Genomic DNA, 22,793 nt, shown 5'->3' with positions numbered 1-22,793 from the left:
CTCGCTCATTTTGAGGCAAGAACCGGCGGACGTGCAACAACTTTAACTATGAGGTAAACACAAAACAAAACTTTCTATCCGGAGCTCCTTCTCGGGACTCCACACTTGTAAACAATCGCTCCATCAGGCTCGCACCATTCACGCGGCTCTCGGTCCCGCCCAGACTCATCAGCGCTACCAAGCCGACCAATCACAGAGCTTGCGCTACGCGTCATTGCGACGTGTAGTTACATTTTTTGAGAGGTGCACGTCAGCGACGCCGACGGCCACGGCAAAGGGATATGCGTCAGCACCGTATCATAACTGACGCCAACTGACCCAGCCGAGACTCGAATCAGTGACCTTCTTGCTGTGAGGTGATAGCACTACCTACTGCGCCACCGCGTCGCCCAATGTTTTCATAGATTTTTTAAAAAGAAATAATATTGACTAAAAATACTTTTATGCTGCAAAAATGGTTTCTCCTGTGTTTCTTGTCCAAATTTCACCTTTGAAGCATGCCATAGGTAACCCTGAGCAAATATCTCAAACTCTGTGCTACATTTTACCCAGCGTTACTGTGTGCCCCGCGCTCCCCTATGTTGCCAGATTGAAGTAAAAATGCTTCAAGATTTGAACATTTCATCAACTGTGTGGATGAGCTTCATACAAGACTGGGCAACTTGACAAACATGGACAAAATGTGATTGTTTGTAAATAGATTAGGCCATGCAAATTACGGGAGTTTCCCGGGAGAAACAACAAAAAAGAATGGGTGATGGGAGATGGGTGTGAAATACGGGAGACTCCTGAGAAAAATTGGAGTCTTGCAAGGTATGATCTATATGCTGCAGCCATGGTACAGCATTCCTTGATTGTTATGCCAGAATGTGAGTATAGTTTCCAGCCGTATCATCCTAGAAAACAGTAACTTTTCAATTTCTGTAGATTAGTACACAATGCAACTACAAAGTGAATCCTTAATTAAAAAAAAAATCATGGAAACTTTTTTTTAATGGTCTAATTTGATTCACTGCGTTATGCTAAGCTAAGCTAAAAGTGCTCCTGCCAGACCCAGACATCAGCTGAATGAATAAAAAGTGGTAAAACTCAACTGTTTAAATTTAGGAGAGTTATAAAATGAGCCAAAAAAGTTCCTTAAAGGTAAACAACAAAGCCAAGCAAGTTAATCTTCCTTAAAAAAAATAAATAAATAAATAAAAAACTGTTTTGTCTTCAATCAAAATCAAACCATTAGCTTCTGCTCTGGAATGTCAATCCTTCTTGAATAAGGTCAGTTTGATGGCGGAAATATGCTTAGCCACGCCCCTCCAACCTTTAGATTGCTCCGGGTAAAAGATGAGAGGAGAAATGCACCAACAAAACCCCGTCCCCTATGTTCAGTTCAGTCGGAAATATATCATCTTACTGAAATAAAGTTCTGCAGCACCTTCTGGTTCAAGTAGACTTTAAAGATAATTGAGAATGAGACAAGCAGGAACAGAAAATGTCGCCTGACATTTAGACACCAGATGATTTGTAGGACGGAAATGTGAAGGATTCACTTGAGCGGACATGGATTTGTGTGTGATAAGACAGAATGACAGTCAGTTTAAAAAAAAAAGCAAGAGTTCGGAGTGGTTTTGTGTTTGTGTTCAGCGGCACCTTCAGACTCTCTGTACTGTTGTTCGTGCTGCCACCCTCAGGGCTTCTGTGCTGCTTGTCACCACTGAAACACAAGGCGTCAAAACAAAGGACACCGCCAACACAGTCTGCCACCAGGCACACCTGAAACAAGCAGACAACACAGACAGAAACCTTACATACCCATTTCAGTTTTGAGTTACTGTATATGTCAGAGTTCTGACATTTCAACTCAAATGTGTTGTGAACAATATGTGTTATTTATGATAATGCTAAATACTTTAACTTTATTTTCAATATTTTCACAGTAGTGTAGCTTCACTTTGTTTGGTGATGTACAAAATTATAATTACTCTCATGTTATGGATGATACCCTTCAAATAGCCATACTTAAATTCTATACTCTTGAAATATAGCGTCTAGTGAAAGTAGAACACCTTAAATATAAAATAAATCATTTTAAAACCAAGTGAATCAAGGCATTGTAAAAAGGTACAGTATGAAAAATGGATATTCATGTTGAGATGTGCTAAACAGTGTTATTAAATTGACTGCTTTAGATAGATTCACCTTGAGTGAACACTATATGATGGCAAACATAATCTAAATGTAAAAAACAGAGGAAAAGATTTGACCTGTGGGAAAATACGCAGTGTGTGAATTATACATTCAGAGAGGTCAACATTTTCTGTAACGTTAGTTTGTGTAATACATGCTTCAGTAAAACAAATTGATGTATTTATTTAAATTATATCTAATTTATTAATAAAACATATTGAGGTTACTTTGGGTCAAACGTCTTTCGGATGTGACGTTAAACCGAGGTCCCGACTCTCTGTGGTCGTTAAAAATCCCTGGCTAAATTTGCCCACTGGCCTCTGTCCATCCTGGCCTTCTAACCATCCCCATATTCCAATTGGCTTCATCTCTGTCTCCTCTCCACCAATCAGCTGGTGTGTGGTGTGCGGTCTGGCACAAAATGGCTGCCGTCGCGTCATCCAGGTGGATGCTGCACACTGGTGGTGGATGAGGAGATTCCCCCCCATAGTGTAAAGCACTTTGAGTGCCCAGAAAAGCGCTATAAAAATGTAAGGAATTATTATTATTAAACTATGAAAGCTACATGCCTAATTTTTCCTTACTTTAGGATAAATGTAGATACAAAAACTATTTCACATGTCTTGTGAACATTTACAATGTCTATCAGTGCTCTAGATCGGTTTCTAACTGTTGTATGATTTTTTTTTCTCGTACAGATTGCCTTGATCATGCTTTCACAGTGGTATACACCGTTATAAAGGTGGTCAAATGTATATTTGTATTATCAAATATAATGGGGGCATGTCCCTCCCACTTTTTATGAAATTTAAATTCATCCCCACACTTTTTCATTGGACAGGCATCCAATATGTTCACAATGTGATGATGTTTTCTTGGAGCAACATACAAATGCAGAATTATTTAAAATTCAAAGACAGAGGATCTCAGAGCGCTCACGTCTCCAAGGTAATCAGTCACCACACCATAGTGTTCATAGAAATATGTTAGAGAAGAGTTCAAACTGGCAAAAAAAAAACTCTTCTCTCTTTTATTTGGACATCAAGCAGTGTAATTTGTCATTTGTTATCCAAATTTGACCAGCAACTCTGCTATTGTTGAATGATTCGCGAGTTTTGATGGAAAGTATACTGTGGCGAGGGGGCGTGGCCGAGAGCCGTGGGAACGGAATGAGGATGCTCCTGCAGTGCGCACCGGCCTCGAATCCCACGGAAGGAGCTCTGGACTATAAAAGGAGGAACAATGGCAGAGGAAGCCTAGAGAGGACCGGGCCCGGGCATATTGTTTTACTTTTGCTTTCAGTTTGACGGCAGTCTCCGTGAGGAGCAGCCGTCCGTTTGTTTTGGTTTAGACGGCAGTCTCCGTGAGGAACTGCCGTCCCTGTTGTTAATAAATAAATTAAAACTGCATCAGTTCTCCGCCTCCTTCTTCCCGGCGGCCAATGGGCCGTAAACTTTATTACATATACAAAAAATATTAGGTACCTGGACAAGTGTGCACTCATATTGTGAGCATCTACCCCTAAAAGTGTAAATAGCAATATAGATATATGTCCATTTCTTTCTTCCTTTCTTCAGTTTACAATCATAAAAATCATGAGAGGGTTAAAATAAGGTAAGATTAAAAATAAACCCTTGGGTACAACTGGGAAAAAATAATGTGTATATCTTTTAATATTCCTTTCTTGTTCGCAATTGGTTACATTAAGTGTATAAATTGAGTGTACATATACTTACTTATGCCCAGGGCTGTTTATATTAAAGTTTATATTTAGCCGCATCATGTTGGTGTTTTATAACCTCGCTGTAATGAAGTTCACGGCCCTTTGGCCGCCGGGAAGAAGGAGGCGGAGAACCGACACAGTTTTTAAATGATTTATTAATAACAGTGACGGCAGCCTCGTCTTAACCAAAACAAACGTACAAACTGAAAGCAAAAGTAAAATGCCCGGGCCCGGTCCTCTCTCGGCTTCCTCTGCCATCGTTCCTCCTTTTATGGTCCAGAGCTCCTTCCGTGGGGTTCGAGGCAGGTGCGCACCGCAGGTGTATCCACTCACGCGGTGGCCTCACTCTGTTCCCACGGCTCTCGGCCACGCCCCCTCGCCACAATCGCATTTTTACGAGGTGGGTTGTTAGCTCAACACTCAACCCCCAACCTCAAGGACGAGGACATACAGACATGCTGAGTGTACATATTAGTACCCAAAATGTTAAGTGTCTCTTTTGTCACTGCCACAGTTACAATCATCTTACATCTTGCATCTCAATCATCAGGCAAATTTATTATGAATCAACATTCTTGCTGTTTGTTCAAGCAACTTATTTAAAATGAGTTGAAACAACACAATTGTTACAATTTTGGGGGGACAACTGAATTGTTTGACGTTCAGTTCACTTAAATATGTAAAAACAAAAATGATTAAGTTAATTTAATCGATTTGTGTTAGGACAACATGATGGAATTGTGTGGAACCCATCGTTTTACAGTGTACATAGATCTGATAGAGAAGAGACAATGGACTTGTGGTGACTTATTTCTTTGCGGACCTTTTACATTCTCGAACAATAGTAATGTAACGTATTCATGTAACGTAATTGAATTTATTTGTAATGTATTTACAAATATATTATTTACTGTATAAAAGGTATTTAATAAAAGCATAACAAAAGCACTTTTTTTGTACAAAATCTTTATCAGACCCTGCAATCTTCATAGTTTACCTGTCCTGTGAAGCCCACTCCCTCTGGGGACTGAAGGAAGTTTCTGTAAACCTGGTTTGCCTGAGCAATAACCGCAGCGACAGCATTCTGGTAATGAGGGGCAGCGATGGCAAGGATGGGGAGAGCGGCCAGCGGCAGATGATCCACACTGGTGGACACACAGTTTTCATCGTAGCTGTAGGGGTTCAAACTACAGGAAGACAAAAGGGAAAATTCATGTTAAAAAGCCAACCTGAAACACTGAGTACTTTCCTCTAAGCTTTTTACATTGCCATTGTCTGTCTTCTGTCACTGCAGGCATCCTCCAGCAGCGCTTTTGATCGTGTTTTTTTGTGTTTTCTGTGATCACGCTGTTTTGAATTCCAGTTTCCTGTCATGTTAATTTTGCTCACCTGCCCCATGTGATGATGCAATAAGGGATGGTGTTATGTAAGTTTTGCTGTGGTGCGTCTGATTAATCTATTTGTCTAGCAGCTTTCTCAGATTGCCTTGTGCAATTTCTACCCAAGCATGAGAAAACCAAATCTGATTGTTTAGATTGTATGCTTTCATTTACAAAAATCTAAATGTGCAACAAGCTTCACACTGTTACTGTTCACGCTGAGAGTTTCATTTACCAAAAATAAAAAAGCACAGCTCAAGAGTAAAACAAGTGCAATGACATCGGTTGGATGGATAAAATGGATTAGATTGTTTAATTCAATGAGTTGTTAACTGGAGACTCGCTACAACTCGCCAATTTGAATCAGTGAATCATAAATTGGAGACTCACAACGACTTAATGATTTGAATCAGTGACTCATTAGCTGACTCATACTGGGTTCCATTTGGAAGAGCTTATCACGATTCAGGGTGCCTCACTCTCAGAAGGGATAAGAACATAGGCATGAGCCCTTCCGAATTTAGTGCAGTGTGTGACACCAAACTTCTTCCCTGCTCAAAGGATTATGGCCTGAAGTGTCATAGAATTTCAAAGTGACCAGTTTTAAGCACTTTTATATTGCGGCCATTATTATTTTTTCACTCTGAAGTGCCTTTAAGAGGGCTATTTATGCCGTTTGGAATGCACCGTCTCTCCGACATGACAGTCTGAATCAGTGAGCGATTACCTTGAGACTCGCTATGACCCGACGATTTTAATCAGTGAATCCTTAACTGGAGACTCACTTTGACTGGATCACTTGAATCAGTGAGTTGTAATATGAAAACAGATGAAATGAGACCCCTCCAATTCACAAGTGAATCATTCAGTGAACTGCTTTAACAGCTTAACAGCCTATCAGCTTGTTCACTAAGTAGACAAGGTGTCTATGTGCGGGTGATGATTTCTCCAGTTCGAAATGTCTATGAAATTACAGCAACTCTGTTAGCTCAAACCTGCTCTGGAATGACTTAGGTTATTTTCATACTGTATAGCCAAGACTAGATTAATTTTAAGCATACTGGTGATACTGAAAGTCTGTAACTGCTGAAAGAAAAATGTATACAGAATAATTGGGGAAAATATTCATAAGAAAACATTTAACCTCCCAAGTGTACCCGGTACCGGGTCCGTGACGTCATTTACTTTCGCATTCTTTAAATTTTAAAGGTCCGTACTGGCCAAATACCCACAAAAGTGCCTCCGTTCTCTCATCTGTTAGAATAGAATAACTTATTGCATAGATTATGATAGAGACATTTTTCTTTTTTCTGTTTACTGACATGTGCAGGAGGAGAAGCAGTGGCACAGTAGGTATTAATGTTGCCTCACAGCAAGAAGGTCGCTGGGTCGCTGGTTTGAACCTTGGCTCAGTTTGCATTTTCTGTGTGGAGTTTGCATGTTCTTCCTACGTTCACGTGGGTGTGTTCCGGTTTCCCCCACAGTCCAAAGACATGCGGTAGGGGTGAACTGTGTAGGCTAAATTGTCTGTAGTGTATGAGTGTGTGTGTGTGTGTGTGTGTATATGTGTGTGTGGATGTTTCCCAGACATGGGTTGCGGCTGGAAGGGCATCGGCTGCATAAAAACTTGCTGGATAAGTTGGTGGTTCTTTCCGCTGTGGCGACCCCGGATTAATAAAGGGAATAAGCCGACAAGCAAATCAATGAATGAATGAATAATAATAATAATAATAATCAATATTATTCATAGTAATATTAAAGTAGTATTTGTTTAATTTCCTAATAAATAATAAACATTAAATTTAATTTCTTAATAAATCGCCTCATTATTTATTTATTCATATGATTTATACATGAGATTAGAATATTTGTAAAGGAAACATTGGCTCTATATGTTCCATTTACATATATTTTAATTAATATGGAAAACGAGTGCATGTTTTTATCAAAACTAACATTGGATTTTTTTTTTATTTAAATCCATGTAGATGTAAAACAATATTTTTTGCACAAAGATATTATGGGGTTTTTCTCTAAAGAAGTTGTTGCCACAACGTTAAGAGCATCATTATGGGCATTTTACGTTATAACTACAGTAACATGGTTCAAACTATGGATCTGCAATAAACACTACAGGTTTTAGGAAACACATGGTCACTACATCGTTCTTTTCCCAAACAATGCATCATACTAGTTTAGCCACGACTTATGTCGTTATCTGGGAAACACACCCCTGATCATCTCAGATGTATGAAGGACAGACCCATGTCATCCCTATTGGCATTGCCTCTTTACATCATGATTTGCTATAGGCGTCCGTGCATCTATCATCTTTTATTCACAAATTGTCAATAAATCAATAGCTAATTCTATTTATATTTCCATCAGCACTTTTAGGAGGATGCATGTATGCACTCATTTGCTCTGCTTATTAAATCTGACCTTTAGAGTCATGAATATGTTGATGATCTTATCAGTCTATGATTTTTAGATTAGAAAATGCCTCTCCTCTGCTCACCTCCACTGTATTTATATAACATTAAACGACTAAATCACAACGTTCAAATGCTGAATACTGACACATACATTTGATATGCAAATGTAATCTGCAGATTGATCTAGATGTATTATTAGCTAAATGTGTTTTAAAGGACAGTTCAGAGGTAGCGACCAGGTCCTCTCTTAGGAAATAGCAGTCTCTGTATCAGAGAGCTGAATGTCTAATTAGCATACTAAAGCTCCTCTATCTTTAATCAGGCCAGTTTCCTGTCACAGAATGTTGTGCTTTGATTAATAGTGTGGCACTCTGCCACGGAGACGTTAAAACGCTTTTAATGTTTTGCTTTTTCCTACATCAACAGCAACACTTATTCCTATCAGACAATGATTGAAGCTCCAATCAGACGCAGACTGATTGCTAAACAGGTGACTTCTTCAAAACAGAGGGGAAAAAACTAATTAAACAAAGAGAGAGAAAATGTGAAAATGTGAATGTCTTGTGCATTCAAATCATGCCATTTCTTAATGGCTTAAAAACTGAGGCTTAGTTTCCGCACATTTGATGACCGGAATGATTTTAATGCCTGTCTGAATGTTCCCTTCAGCTCAGGAATGGAAAACCAGCAAGAGGCTGCAAAGAAAATGTTCAAATGTCATCATGTAAAATTCATTGTGCTTTGACTGGGGATTTGGTATTATGTGCCCCTGTTCCAGCTTTTCTGACAGGATTGTGACACATTTGGACCTCTCTCCGTTTGGTGCTTTATGAGGAGTGCTGGGCAAAGTCTGGAGATGATTGAATGGGATTGCTTTATTTCATCATTTAATGAAAGTAAATTAACCTTTGTGCTTCTCAGAGAACAACTGAACGTTTGAAATAGAAATGTTAATTTTCCCCCAGGGCTCCAATGTGCTGCTGGGTTGTTTTGAAAAAGGAAAAAAAAAAAGCATTTTCAAGCTTCTCTGATCTAAAATGTTTCACGCTGACAGCTTAGCTTGACTCCAAAGGGCAGATCAATAGGTTCGTTTAACTTTCAGTTAGAGCTGGGTATATCATTTGAGAACTGGACTGCTCAAGGTAAAACCTTGTGATTCTGAAACTGTGGCATCAGACACAGTCAATAAAGGTTAATAGGTTTGTACGTAGCAAACATGGTTGCACTAATAACTTGTTTCGGTAAAAAAAGTTTTTGGAGGAAAATTCTAAATACATTCATTCATTCATTTTCTTGTCGGCTTAGTCCCTTTAATTTTAGATTAGATTAGATTCAACTTTATTGTCATTACACATGTACAAGTACAATGCAACGAAATGCAGTTTAGGTCTAACCGGCAGTGCAATAGCAGCAAGTGCAGGATACAGGAATAAGTTATAAAGTGCAGTTATAGAAAACTATGGTGATATTTACAGATGGATGTACTATGAACATTATATACAGGTTGGATAAGCTATGAACAGATTTACAATATATGAATATATGTGCAGGTTGCTATTATTAATCAGTATTGTGCAGATAGATAAACATGATTACAAGTGTATATGTTACAATATATGAATATATGTACAGGGATAGATAAACATGATTACAAGTGTATGTTACAATATATATATATATATATATATATATATATATATATATATATATATATATATATATATATATATATATATATATATATATATTAGGGATGTAACGGTATCAGAATTTCACGGTTCGGTAATACCTCGGTATGAATGTCACGGTACGGTATTTATTGAATCATTTACAGGAAAAAAAAAACTTTTGAAAATACTCCAAAAAAGTGCCAAAAGTGTCAATGACATACAAATTAGCCATCTATCTGTAAGCTTTGAAACAGGAACTTCAATTTTAATAACAAAAAATTATTAAACCATGTAAAAATATAAAGTTTCAATTTAGTATTGTTGAAAACTCATCACATTCAACATTTAATCACTCACTCACTTAGATAGAGATGGGTTTAAAGGAAAATTATCATATAAATATAATCTGGTAAAAGCTGGTATCTCTGGGTATTTACAATGTCCCCTGCAACAGAAAAAAACCCTCTCATTTGGGACTGAGGTTTCTGGGACAAGAGAGATATGACTTGGCCCAGGTTGACAGCAGTGGGGTAACGTTGTGCATTGTCTTTCCCCCACTTGAGAAGACAAACCATGAGTGAGATAGAGATCTTTTTGCGGTACAAGTCAATGTCTGCATCAATCTGAACAGTGTGCTGTGTTCTGCAGTCCCCATGACTGTTATTAGTCGTATTCCCCAACTTGCAGGCACGTGCACACATAGGGCTCAACCTGTGCAGTGCACATGCCCTTTTTAGTCTTGGATAGAAAATGCCCTTCCAAAACGATCAAAAGTGCCCCCGCGATGCGACACAACCTCCGTCCAATCCAGCCCTTCAGTAGGCGCGCGACAACACCTCTCTTGAATATGCGCGCTCAACCCCCCCCCCTCGGCGCTTTACAATACGCGCGCCACAACACAGCTGATCAGAACGCCCGCGACAGCACCGCTATTCAGCACGCGCGCGGCGACAACACCCGCTTTAGGTTCGATCATTTCCATCTTTTTTTCATCTCCGCTACTAGCAGCACACTCCATTTCCGCAGTACTGGATCTGTAGCGACAACAGACCGCAAAGGATTATGGCCACGCCTGGGCTGATGGGAAATGTGGTTTCAGCTACGTCCCGTTCGCTTCATTCGCCTGAGCAAATTTTCTCAGAAGACCTATAGTTTTACCGAGTCATGCGACTTCGGTAATATCGAAAAAAATTAATATTGCGGTATGACGGTATTTACAATACCGTTACATCCCTAATATATATATATATATATATATATATATATGTACAGGTTGCAAGTGTATATGTATAGTATATGTATAGTGGGTGTGTACATAATTACAAATGCCCATATTAATACCTTTATTAATCCGGGGTCGCCACAGCGGAATGAACCGCCAACTTATCCAGCAAGTTTTTATGCAGCGGATGCCCTTCCAGCCGCAACCCATCTCTGGGAAACATCCACACACACACTCTTACACTACGGACAATTTAACCTACCCAATTCACCTGTACCGCATGTCTTTGACTGTGGGGGAAACCGGAGCACCCGGAGGAAACCCACGCGAAGGCAGGGAGAACATGCAAACTCCACACAGAAACTCCAACTGAGCCGAGGTTCGAACCAGCGACCCAGCAACCTTCTTGCTGTGAGGCGACAGCACTACCTACTGCGCCACTGCCTCGCCCATTCTAAATACAACTAATGTCTGTTTTTAAATATAAGCTCTCGCTACAACCGGGTTTCCATCCTAATGTGAAGCAAATCTTTTCAAAGTTTGCACAAAAATTTTCATTCAAAGTGCAACTTAGCTGCATTAGAGAGATGTTAGAGAAGCTGACTGTAGTATTGGTCACCTAGTAACTAACAGTAAATGAGACAGCCATAGTAGAGTCACATGAGTGTAATGTTGCTGACGTCAGAGTTTATTCTGCGTTTTCATCTCCCAATGTTCTCATAAACCCTTTTTTCACAAGTACAAAACCCTCTCAAGCGAGCGTGAGAATAATTAATTAAATAACTTTTAATTTAATTTTGGATTTCCATTACTCGTTTCTCATGCAATATTTCAAACTGTGCATTAACACAAGGACTTGGAAGCCCAGCTCAATAGAGTCATTTGACTAAGAATCAGCTATATTATGGCAACTTGACATAAACAAATGTCACAACCTGTTTTTGTCTCGACATTACAAAACAACAAAACTTGTCATAAATTAGTCATGAACACAATTTTCGTGAAGCAATTATAAATACAGTGCTTAGCATAATTGAGTACACCGCATTTTGAAAATGAATATTTGTATCCATTTCTCAGTGAATATAGGCAATGTACTGTATATTCATATACAGAGTGGGCCATTTATATGGATACACCTTAATAAAATGGGAATTGTTGGTGATATTAACGTCCTATTTGTGGCACATTAGTATATGTGAGGGGGCTATCTTTTTAAGATGGGCGGTGACCATTGTGGCCATTTTGAAGTCGGCCATCTTGGATCTAACTTTTGTTTTTTCAATAGGAAGAGGGTCATTTGACACATCAAACTTATTGGGAATTCCACAAGAAAAACAATGGTGAGCTTGCTTTTAACCTAACTTTATTCTTTCATGAGTTATTTACAAGTTTCTGACCACATATAAAATGTGTTCAATGTGCCCATTGTGTTGGATTGCCAATGCAACCCCTCTTCTCCCACTCTTCACACACTGATAGCATCCGTAGTTTCAGGTGCTGCTCATCTTGTATCTTCACACCATAGACAACTGCCTTCAGATGACCCCAAAGATAAGTCTAACAGGGTCAGATCAGGAGAACTTGGGGGCCACTCAACTGGCCCACGATGACCAATCCACATTTCAGGAAACTGTTCATCTAGGAATGCACAGACCTGACACCCATAATGAGGTGGTGCACCATCTTGCTGAAAAAAAACTCAGGGAACGTGCCAGCTTCAGTGCATAAAGAGGGAAACACATCATCATGTAGCAATTTCAAATATCCAGTGACCTTGAGGTTTCCATTGATGAAGAATGACCCCACTATCTTTGTTGTCTATGATGTGAAGATACAAGATGTGCACCACCTGAAACTACGGATACTGGAAGCCTGTGCTGGCATTTCTCCTGCAGTGTTGCTATCAGTGTGTGAAGAGTGGGAATAGAGGGTTGCATTGACAATCCAACACAACGGGCAGAACATTGAACACATTTTATAAGTGGTCAGAAACTTGAAAATAAAGTTAGCCCCCTCACATATACTAATGTGCTACAAACAGGACATTAATATCACCAACCATTCCCATTTTAATAAGGTGTATCCATATAAATGGCCCACCCTGTACATTGATATTTTAGATTCAATAATATTTTAGTTAGCATCATATTTAGAATTTGAAAGATAATACAATTAAATTCAAGCTAAATATTGAAAAAAATTACAACTTCCAGAAAAAAAAATCAACTGAATCTTTTAATTAAAAAATATATATATAAGCTCGAAATTTTTCTTCAGTACTGACTAATCTAAAGTACCCATATAGCAAAATTTCTCTGGCCCAGCTCTGGCCCACACAATCAGGTTTTGCTTGGCCCACATGCCGCAGTGAATTACGGTACATGACTGGACCAAATCTGGCTTCCAGACAAGGGCCAAACACAGACCATATCTGGGCCAAGTCTCAGCCAAGTTAATAACTCTGAACTGGGCCTGAACTGGGCCAGTAAGGTTGGTGTGTCACGATTGCAATGAAATTAATAAACCTATGAAGCGTTGCGCTTTAGGCACACTATGGGCCTTGTTTTTTCTCAGTGATATGATTGGTAGAATTGATTTATTTAATCTAAAATTATTTTTATGTATTTTAAATGTGGGTCAAGAATGGCCAAACTCACGTGGCCCACAATCAATTTTAAAAATCTGGGCCAAATACTACGTTTTACATCTGGCCCAAATCTTGTGTGCCGCATTATAGACGGTGCCACCTCTGCCAAACCCAGGCCATGGTTGGCCCACATGCTGTATGCCAGTGCCGGATGAATGCCTGATGTCCCAGCTTTATGCCAAATCTGGGCCAGAATTCTTTGCTACTAGGGTACAGTTGAAGTCAAAATTATTAGCCCCCCCCTGTTTATTTTTTATTATAACACTTTATAATAACTTCACACGATGAATCATTTATTAAGCATTAGCAAATAGTCGATTCATTATCTGTTAAGCATTAACTCTACATTAACAGACGCAAGTAGGTAGATAGAAATGCTCTGTTCTTGACTTTTATAATGTGCTTTGTGTCTGTACACTGACAGAGAGAAGCAACATGAGTGAGAGGACCAGCATTCAGCCGTACATGTATGACTCGGACTCACAGACCAAACAGAGACGACTGTTCAGGAATCAATAATCCTAATGTGCCAGAATGTATCAGAGTGGTAGTTACAAAATCATGTGTGTCTTTGTATTGTTTTACTGCCGCTATGTAACGATGCATGCGTCATTCATTTAGAGATGTATCGATTAAGCGGTTTCACTATCAACAGCAGTTTAATTTGTCATGGCTATTTAATCATAAAGGATTCTCAACACCGTGTTTCTACATGGAACAAAACTGTGGCAAATAAACAAAGTTATGCCAACTGTGTGCTAGTTTTATGTTCCGAGCTTGTACAATGAGACCAATAACCACGCACACTGGATTAACTTTAACTGAGGCTATAACTAGCCTCATGCCTCACTAGGCAACATGCTCACACTTTCCAGCCATACCTAGTTGAGATGACAGGGAGCTTCTGTGACCGCGGAAAATGCAAACGGCTGAAGTTTGAGGAAGATGCAATGAAAAGTACACAGGTTTGCAAACCCACCTAAAGTTACAAACAGTGACACCAATGAGAGCGATTATCCACCAGCCTAGATCAATCTAGTGTTTTCAGAGAGAATGCTGAAAGATTCGGTGGATCAGCTGTTTTTAATGGCCCGAATCTCGATACGTTGCATTCACTATGTGTTCAGCGGAAATACCCGCTAAAAGTAAAATCTCTGTTGCTCATTCGCAGAAAGACGATGAGAGTCTTGTGTTGAGCCCAATGAGTCTTACATCCAAAAATTTTGCTTCGCTTTGACTTACACGCTGAAAATGGCGGATTTGAAACAACAAACGGAGGATGTGCTAATGCCGTCAATCAATATTGTTGGACAGGGGGACTGCATTCCCCCTGTCAAGTCAAGTTGCGATCGGTCTCAAAACCACTCTAATTGGTCCACAGTGTTAATGTCATTAAAATTAAGCAAAAAAAGGACTGGGTGTGTTTATATCACCCCAATATGATGGTCTATATCAGTGGTTCTCAAACTGTGGTACGTGTACCACTAGTGGTACGCAGGCTTACTTCTAGTGGTACGCGGAGGAATGAAATATGTCATGTACATGCTACACACATTTCAAAATATGTCAAAAATGATGTATATAATATGTCATATTTGACATATAGCCTATATTTCTGATGTAATCTGCCACGTTTTTAACTGTGCAGAGTTGTAGCTGCTTTACTGGGCCTTCTGCGCTGCTGTATTTCAATACTGCTCATTTTGGTGGTACTGGGAGAGACAATTTTTTTCTGAGGTGGTACTTGATGAAAAACGTTTGAGAACCACTGGTCTATATACTATACCTACACACATGTCTGTCTAAAAAGCTTGAAAAGTACATTTTTTCACCATAGGAGCCCTTTAAAACTTCAGTGCCAGGACAGCACTATTACAGACAACAAGGGGGACTGCAACGTTTTATCACTCACCGGGTTACATTGGCTGAAGCAGAGAAGCGTCCTCACATTGCTTACCTGCTGCCATGAACTGAAGCCTAGGAGGACATTTCTTAAAGAGATAGTGATTTAGTTTGATGCCTAATATGTTTTCAATTGTTTAAATTCAACTTAACTGAATGATATCAAAGTGATGTTTACACCATTTCTGCATTTTGAAATCGCAGCAACAGCTGGAGGTTTGTAGTCCACAGCATGTTGTTGCAATGTTTACAGTGCTGCTCCTATACTTCTGCCTTTCTTCCCACCTCAGCCTTGCTTTTGTTTTTTAAGATGGCGGCCACGTAAAATAAGCGCATTAGATGAATTAGTCCTGACACAATTTAACTACAAAGAGCTGACTTCTTGTCATATTTTCTAAACTAGCAAATCTGATAATATGAGAATGTTTAAGGTGCCTGAATAATAATTCTTTTGTCACAGTCTAATAAGTATTCAATTCCAAACACAGCAATTTTTGTTTCCATGTCTTACTTGGAGACCAGGGTAAAGGCATCAGCACACACGGGTGGGCAGGGCACCAGTCTGACCAGCATGCTGTCTGCGGCCGCCTGGAAATGTGCCCGCGCCACACGCTCCAACACAGACGCCAGAGTGGCAGCGTCTCCCGCCTTCCCTCCAGGATCGCCACCTCCAGAGTCCAAGATATGACCTCCATGAATCACCAGGATGAGTAACTGCGTCCTGCACTTCCTCTGCAGGAGGATTAAAGAGATGAAATGAGTCCAAACTGAGGGAGTAATTACATGCGATTAGAAAAGTGGTAATGAAGACTGACCTCCATATCTTCCAGACCATCCACGCTGCTCTGAGGGGCACATCGAGGGTGCCGCAGTCTGTAAAGGCTCTCTGGTGGTCAATGAGAAACAACAACAGATTGAACTGGCTTTATGGTGCTCTGCGGTGAGGCAGCTGTTTTACCTCCAACCCATCCATCTTACTGATGACTGATGCCACACTCATATTCTTTAGAGAGACCCTTGTTCCATCTTTCCCAAAGCAGAAACACACAAGAGAGTTCTCTTCATCTTGTGAAGGATTTGAACTGATTTGCTCAAATCCTGCTCATTACTGCAATCTCAATATATTTATAACGCAATGCCCAATACATTTGTTTAAATTAGAGCCAAACAGAAGAGTGAAGTAACAAATACTCAAATTGATGTAACTGAGCAGGTTATCTCACACTGTAAAAAAAGGCCGTGATTGTATGGCCGGTAAAAAAACTGTAAATATGCTACAGTACAAATCCCTAACCTGGTTAACGGTGTGTTTCCTTAACATATATGGCGAATAACCGTAAATTTCCCAGAATTCCCTGCATGGCACATCACTTTTTATGCATTTGGTTGACATTAATATGGATCTTTTTAGTTGTTTCCCCATCAGTTATGTACATTAGAGATTTATGTTACATCTAATGTTGATAAACAATGTTTATTTCATGACTTTAATTTTATGTGTGTTACCATGCTGGTGTTTAGTAGCTGTGTGAATGACACTGAGCACCTTCTATATGCTGATACTCTTTTCTGCTTGTGGGAAAAGTTGATTGTGATGAGCATTGGCTCATTATGTAACTTCCTCATCAACTACTAACGTGTCTAACTGTTTAACAAAAGATGTGTAAATGTTGATCATTCAAAACACAGACATTTTACCTCTATAAATTATTAAAATACGGTAAGTTACCGTAAAAATGAAAAAAATTACTTTAACGGTTTGTACCATGGTTTTAACGGTAAAGTACTGGCAACCACAGCTGCTGTTTTTTTACCGTAAATTTTACGGAATTATTTTTTACAGTAGTTTTAAAAATCAGTACTTTTTCTTGACTGCATTTTTAGTGCTGTGTCTGTACTTTTACTGCACTGTTTTCCTAACCTGCTGTCACTATTTTTTTTTTCTTGTTTATGGTGATTGGCAGGGAGACGCAGTGGCACAGTAAGTAGTGCTGTCACCTCACAGCAAAAAGGTCGCTGGTTCGAGCATTGGCTGGGTCTGTTGGGGTTTCTTTTTGCCTGGGTTTCCTCCGGGTGCTCCGGTTTCCCCCACAGTCTAAAGACATGCAGTACAAGTAAATTGGGTAAGCTAAATTGTCTGTAGTGTATGACTGTGTATAGATGTTTCTCAGAGATGGGTTGTGGCTGGAAGGGCATCCGCTGCATAAAACATGTGCTGGATAAGTTGGCGGTTCATTCCCCAGTGGCGACACCAGATAAATAATAGGACTAAGCCTAAAAGAAAATGAATGAATGGTGATTGGCTAAAGTAGAATAATCAATCCTATTTTTCCTCCATTTAAATTGCATCACACAAAACAACCTCAAAACACAGAAGACACAAAATTGTCGCACGTTTAGACTGCATGTCATAGATGAGAATATAACACCCCCTCCCCTCCTAAACAGGTAAAACTATGAGAAATATGACTTTTGAAGGTAGGTGTTATACCTTGTATGTTTGTATGTATGTATGCATGTACTGTATATATATATATATATATATATATATATATATATATATATATATATATATATATATATATATATATATATATATATATATATATATATATATCTGTGTGTGTGTGTGTGTGTGTGTGTGTGTGTGTGTGTGTGTGTGTGTGTATGTGTATATATATATATATATATATTTATTTATACACATACTGTATATAACAACTGACTACTACATAAGCAGTGGTGTTATGATGTAACAAATTACAAATACTGTAATTACTGCAACTGTGTAGTTTTTATTTTACTTGAGTAAATTTTTTAGTTTTGTATTTGTACTTTTACTGTGCATTTTTACTTCAATCTGCAGCCACTTTAATTTTTACTGTATGTTTATTTTATTTGAATTTTTTGGTGATTGGCTAAGTAGAATTATCAGTCCCGTAATTCCTGATTCTTTCAAATTACACATGGAAAATTCAAATCAGGCAGGCCATTTGATGCACTGTAAAAAAAAATTTTGATTTGTGTTTGGACAACATTAATTAAATTAAGTTAACCTAAATTTTTTTACTAATTTAAGTGGATCAAACATAAAACAATCAAGTTGTTGGCAAAAAAAAACCTCAATATATGTGTTGTTTCAGCTTTTTTAAATTAAGGTGTTTCAACAAAAAGAAAATGTCATTTTTTGGTGTGACTGTATTCTCTAAATGGTCTTAAACAATACTAGATGCACTACAGAATGTTACGAATTTTCAAACATGAGTACGTATTCTATTAGTGCTGCATGTGCTTGGTTTGCAGCAACAACTGCTGGACATTTGTGTCTAGGCATAGGATGATAACCGGTTTCAAGGTTTATCAGTTTATTGGTTTGTAAGTCAAGTTTTTAAAACCCCTAAAATTTTCCGTTATACCATTACTAAGGTATGTGAAAGTTTTTTTTATGTGTTGCAAATAAATCTGTGTGATGGCAGAATTGAATAATTGACAAATGATTTAGCCTGCACAGGTTTACTGTTCCAAAATATTTTAAATGTTTCCAAAAATAAAATATATTGTAATCAATTCGGTAAAAAGAGCTGTTGTTTTTTTAACATTTACAAATAACTTATTTTATTTTTATTTAGTAAGCACAATACCGTGATACCATGAAACTGTGGTATTTTTATCCAAGGTTATCATACTTCACAGGTTAGCATATCATCACAGCTAAATATTTGCCTAATAGGTTACACAGATTTCATTCTGCATGTAAATGCACCAAGTCTATTTGTAGTCAAGTTTAAAATCGTAATACTCAACACTCACACACTACCCATGAGTACAAAAGTATTTAGAAGTATTTAGAACAGACCATTTTACTTTATTTGGCAAGCAATAGTACCTTTACTGGATTATGAATTTATAGCACTCTTCCCACCACTGGTCAGAGGAGAGAAAGATCTGCAGTCTAATTTGCTGTCACTCCCTCTGCCAATATAATAAAAAGGCTCACACAGCAGTGTTAACTCTTTTTCCATTTTAAAAACAAACTGCTTTAATGTACAGTAAATCTTTTTAGTTTGAAAATGTTTAAATGTACAAAACAATCTGTATTAATTCATGATTATACATGATTCATGATTAATTAATCTTGGATAATATAATATAAGTATCTAAATATAATTTTCCATTTATTTTCATATGAAGTATTTAAACATTTTAATATGTAAAAAATATATAGTATGAATAATTAGTGTTACAAAATTTAATATTCACTCCTAAAATGTAAATAAATGTCACATTTCACATAATGGATTTAACGCTGCATAACATTGTAATAAAAGCTTTAAAAGCTTTCAGCATATCAAAAAAACTCCACTGTCACCACATCGTCACCACAATGCAGTGGAATGAGGACTCTCTGAGTTTGGATGGTTATTATGGTTCCATTAGCTCTTGCTGTTAAATGCCATAACTACACTCAGCTGGCTAATGGCATTTTTCTCCATTAGTAGCTCCATTTACGATTTAAAGAGCCCTAATACGGTATTTTAAAGGTTGCTATATTTACAATAGATAGTCTAAGGTGCGTGTTGATCTTTAAAACTTTGCAGACCTTTTACACTCATGGGCAGCTACATTACAAAGTGCATTAAATACAATATTTAAATAACATAATGGGGCACTATAAAATTGTGTATTGTCTAAAAATCAGCACTAAAAATTCAATAAACCAGCTGGAAAATCCATATTGAAAGACTCATAAAAGTCAATTGAATTTCCTTCTGTCAAATACTACAGTAGAATTTTCACCATCCAGCTTCTATAAAATTTCCCTTTTGAGAACAATGTTTAATTTGAACCATATCAGAACTGCAGGTAAAATGGCCTTTTATATTTGACTTATCTAATATTGTGATTGGCATATTATTCAGCCTTTTTAAAGAGCACTAGAGTTTTTCAAGTCAGAAGCTGACTGCTCTTTGCCTGTCAAAGTCAACCTCAGAAGAAATCAAAGCTCATGCTGCTAGCGGTTGTGCTCTAACCGCTTCAGAATTTCAATAGCAAGCCAGTCTGCATCTGTTTGTGGCTCTGAGTGAGGCTGGGGAAAACGGGTATTAATGAATAATGCAAGAAAACCTCCAGACAAACTGGGAAGAGAGAACAGAAGGGAGAGTTAGGGAGCATTTCACAATGAAAATCCGAGTGGCACTCAAAAAACAATTCAACAATTAAGACTTTTAAATTCTGTCTCATTTTAAATTCTGAGGTTACAGGGCACACAGTTGTTTGCTGTGTCTTGATAGGGTTTTCACTGCTTGAAAACAAACTGCATGATTTGCCCTAAGCTCCCATTACCTCAGTTCACTGAATAACACCATTAAAATGGCCTGTCAGTTCACTGCTTATAAGCATTTACAATATTTACAGTGGAATAAACAATAGCAGGGACAGAAATGTAAAAATACATAAACCTCTGTGAAATAAAGTGGACCCCTGTGCCTAATTTCAAACTAAACTAACCAAACTGTAAAACCCATAAAGTTAAGGTAACCCAAACCATTTAAGGAAACCGATTGCAACAAACTAAGTTCAAAAACTAGTCCTAATGAGTTTTGTGAACTTATTCCATGAACGAGGCAATTTGAGCACAGTAAAACCCTAAAAATGAAGAGAACTCAGTACTGTACTGTAAAACCCAGTGAGTTAAAGCAACTCAAACAGTTTGAGAAAACCAATTGCTACAAACCATTTGAGTTTAGAAATTGATCTATGCGAGTACTATGAACTTGAAGTTCAAGTAAGTTAAAGTAATGAGGTATTTAGTTAACTCATTACCTTCAAGATTGAGTTTAAAACTCTTTTCAAAAGAGTTGAATTAACTTTCAGTAAATTGGAGTTAACTACACTCATTTCATTTGATAAAGTTGACAGTTGGCATTTACAGTGCAGGGGATGGTCTGCCAGGGATCTACGTTGTAAAAAAATGCTTGGTTCCGCATAACTCCTTGTTGTACCAACAAAGTTTACACAAGTGGATCAAACATAAAACAAGTTATCCCCAAAAAAACCCTTAAGAATTGTGTTAACTCAGCTCATCATAAGTAGTTTGAACAAAAATCATTTTGTGAAGCACTGCATCATTGGACTTTTTGAAATACTCATACTGATAGCGTTAATAAAATAATTAGGGCTTTAATGAAGTGGAAAGAGTGTCACCGTTGGTTGCAAGAAAGCGGACCCAGTTGCAGCAATGAACTATACAAAGCGATTTATTGACAGACTTAGGCACAAGTATACAGACAATGGGATGACAACGTCCAAACAATAGGGGCAACAACACGGGGAAGACAGTGGTAGAGACAAGATGGCACCAAAATGAACAGCAAGCCAGGAGTAGGAGCAACAGTGGTCAAAACCAGAGCTAAATCCTGGAGCAACAGCACCATTGCACCATGTTTTAAATTTCTGTCCAGAGAGGTCATGTTTTAATCTTAATTTGGTCTCACGCAGTCTAGTGATATGATTTCGCAGGTCAGAGTTAACCAATCTTGAACTTTGCACTGCAACAACCTGCGAAACTTGACGCATGACCCCACATTTCCGGTCTAACGCATTCGTGTGCGTATGAATGGAAGTCTATGGGAGCAAAAGCCCAGAGTGACCGCAGCTTCAAACAGAAACTGAAATAAGACTCTTAGAATATTAAAGAGATAAATTAAACAATCAAAAAACAACTAATAAATCAACTACTAAAAGGATTTGGATGGACTGAAAAAAATGGATTAAAAGGATAAAAACAAGCTTACAACACTTCCCACCTCTTTATACTTCGAGCGAGTTTTGCGCTCAAGTATGCATCGATGCGTCCTCGCTATCAAGAACACTTCCAGGAACTTTCATGTGTCCTCTGTTCTTGAGTATTGGAACTGAAATTTGGCAGTTGATGATGACGTCACACTAGAACATGATGACGCAAGATTGCTGAAGAACGTGTATTGAGAAACAGCCAAGGCTAGGATACAAGACAAGCTCACTTGAAATGAACCAGAAAATAAATGAGAACACACAGCACAATATATAGAACAAAGCACACAAGAGACAGGTGAAAACAATCAGGATAACAAGGTCTAAATAAGAGGGTGGGTTAACTAAATACAAGGAGGAAAGACAAGAGGAACACATGGCCAACACAAATTAAGGCACAGCAATGTAAACAAGCAAAAGACAAACAGGTAAACATTAAACACTGACAGGACAGACAAATCTGTCAGGTCAGGATCATGACAAAGAGGAAGTTTGGGGATAGTGTTTCTGTATCCTGTTTGCAAAATACAATACTTGAACTTCCATTTCTGTGTTACTGATCTTTGTGTTTTGGTAGTAATATCTGGCACACTGTAACAATGGCATTTAAAGGTGCTGTGTATGTAGGATTAGGGCTTCTGGAGGAAGTTGCTTGTTAGTTACAACTAAACAGCAAAGTTGTTGAAGCAGTATATCGCATTTGATAAATTCACAAAAACCGTACAATGCTGCTTGCTTCAATGTTGCCACTCCACAGTATTCCACCCCATAAATTATTCTCTAGATCCTTAACAGACCACAGCATTTGACAATACGATATAGCAATGCAAACATTGACA

General features: G+C 38.2%; 1 protein-coding gene across 2 annotated transcripts in view; it reads right to left on the bottom strand.

Annotated features, from left to right (window-relative positions):
* The window catches only part of plrdgb (PITP-less RdgB-like protein), a 236,861-nt gene that overhangs the window by 105,203 nt on the left and 108,865 nt on the right, over window positions 1-22,793 (bottom strand). For both annotated transcript variants that reach the window (NM_131575.3, XM_087300233.1), the window contains 4 exon segments: window positions 1,645-1,767; window positions 4,902-5,091; window positions 15,674-15,894; window positions 15,978-16,048. In NM_131575.3, coding sequence (NP_571650.3) covers window positions 1,645-1,767; window positions 4,902-5,091; window positions 15,674-15,894; window positions 15,978-16,048 — 605 coding nt within the window.

This window comes from Danio rerio, chromosome 21, assembly GCF_052040795.2.
Source record: "Danio rerio strain M-AB ecotype USA chromosome 21, GRCz13ab, whole genome shotgun sequence".
In the NCBI taxonomy this organism is placed as follows: Eukaryota; Metazoa; Chordata; class Actinopteri; order Cypriniformes; family Danionidae; genus Danio; species Danio rerio.
Note: the sequence above shows the minus strand (reverse complement) of the source record. Positions and strands in the feature narration are given on the sequence as shown.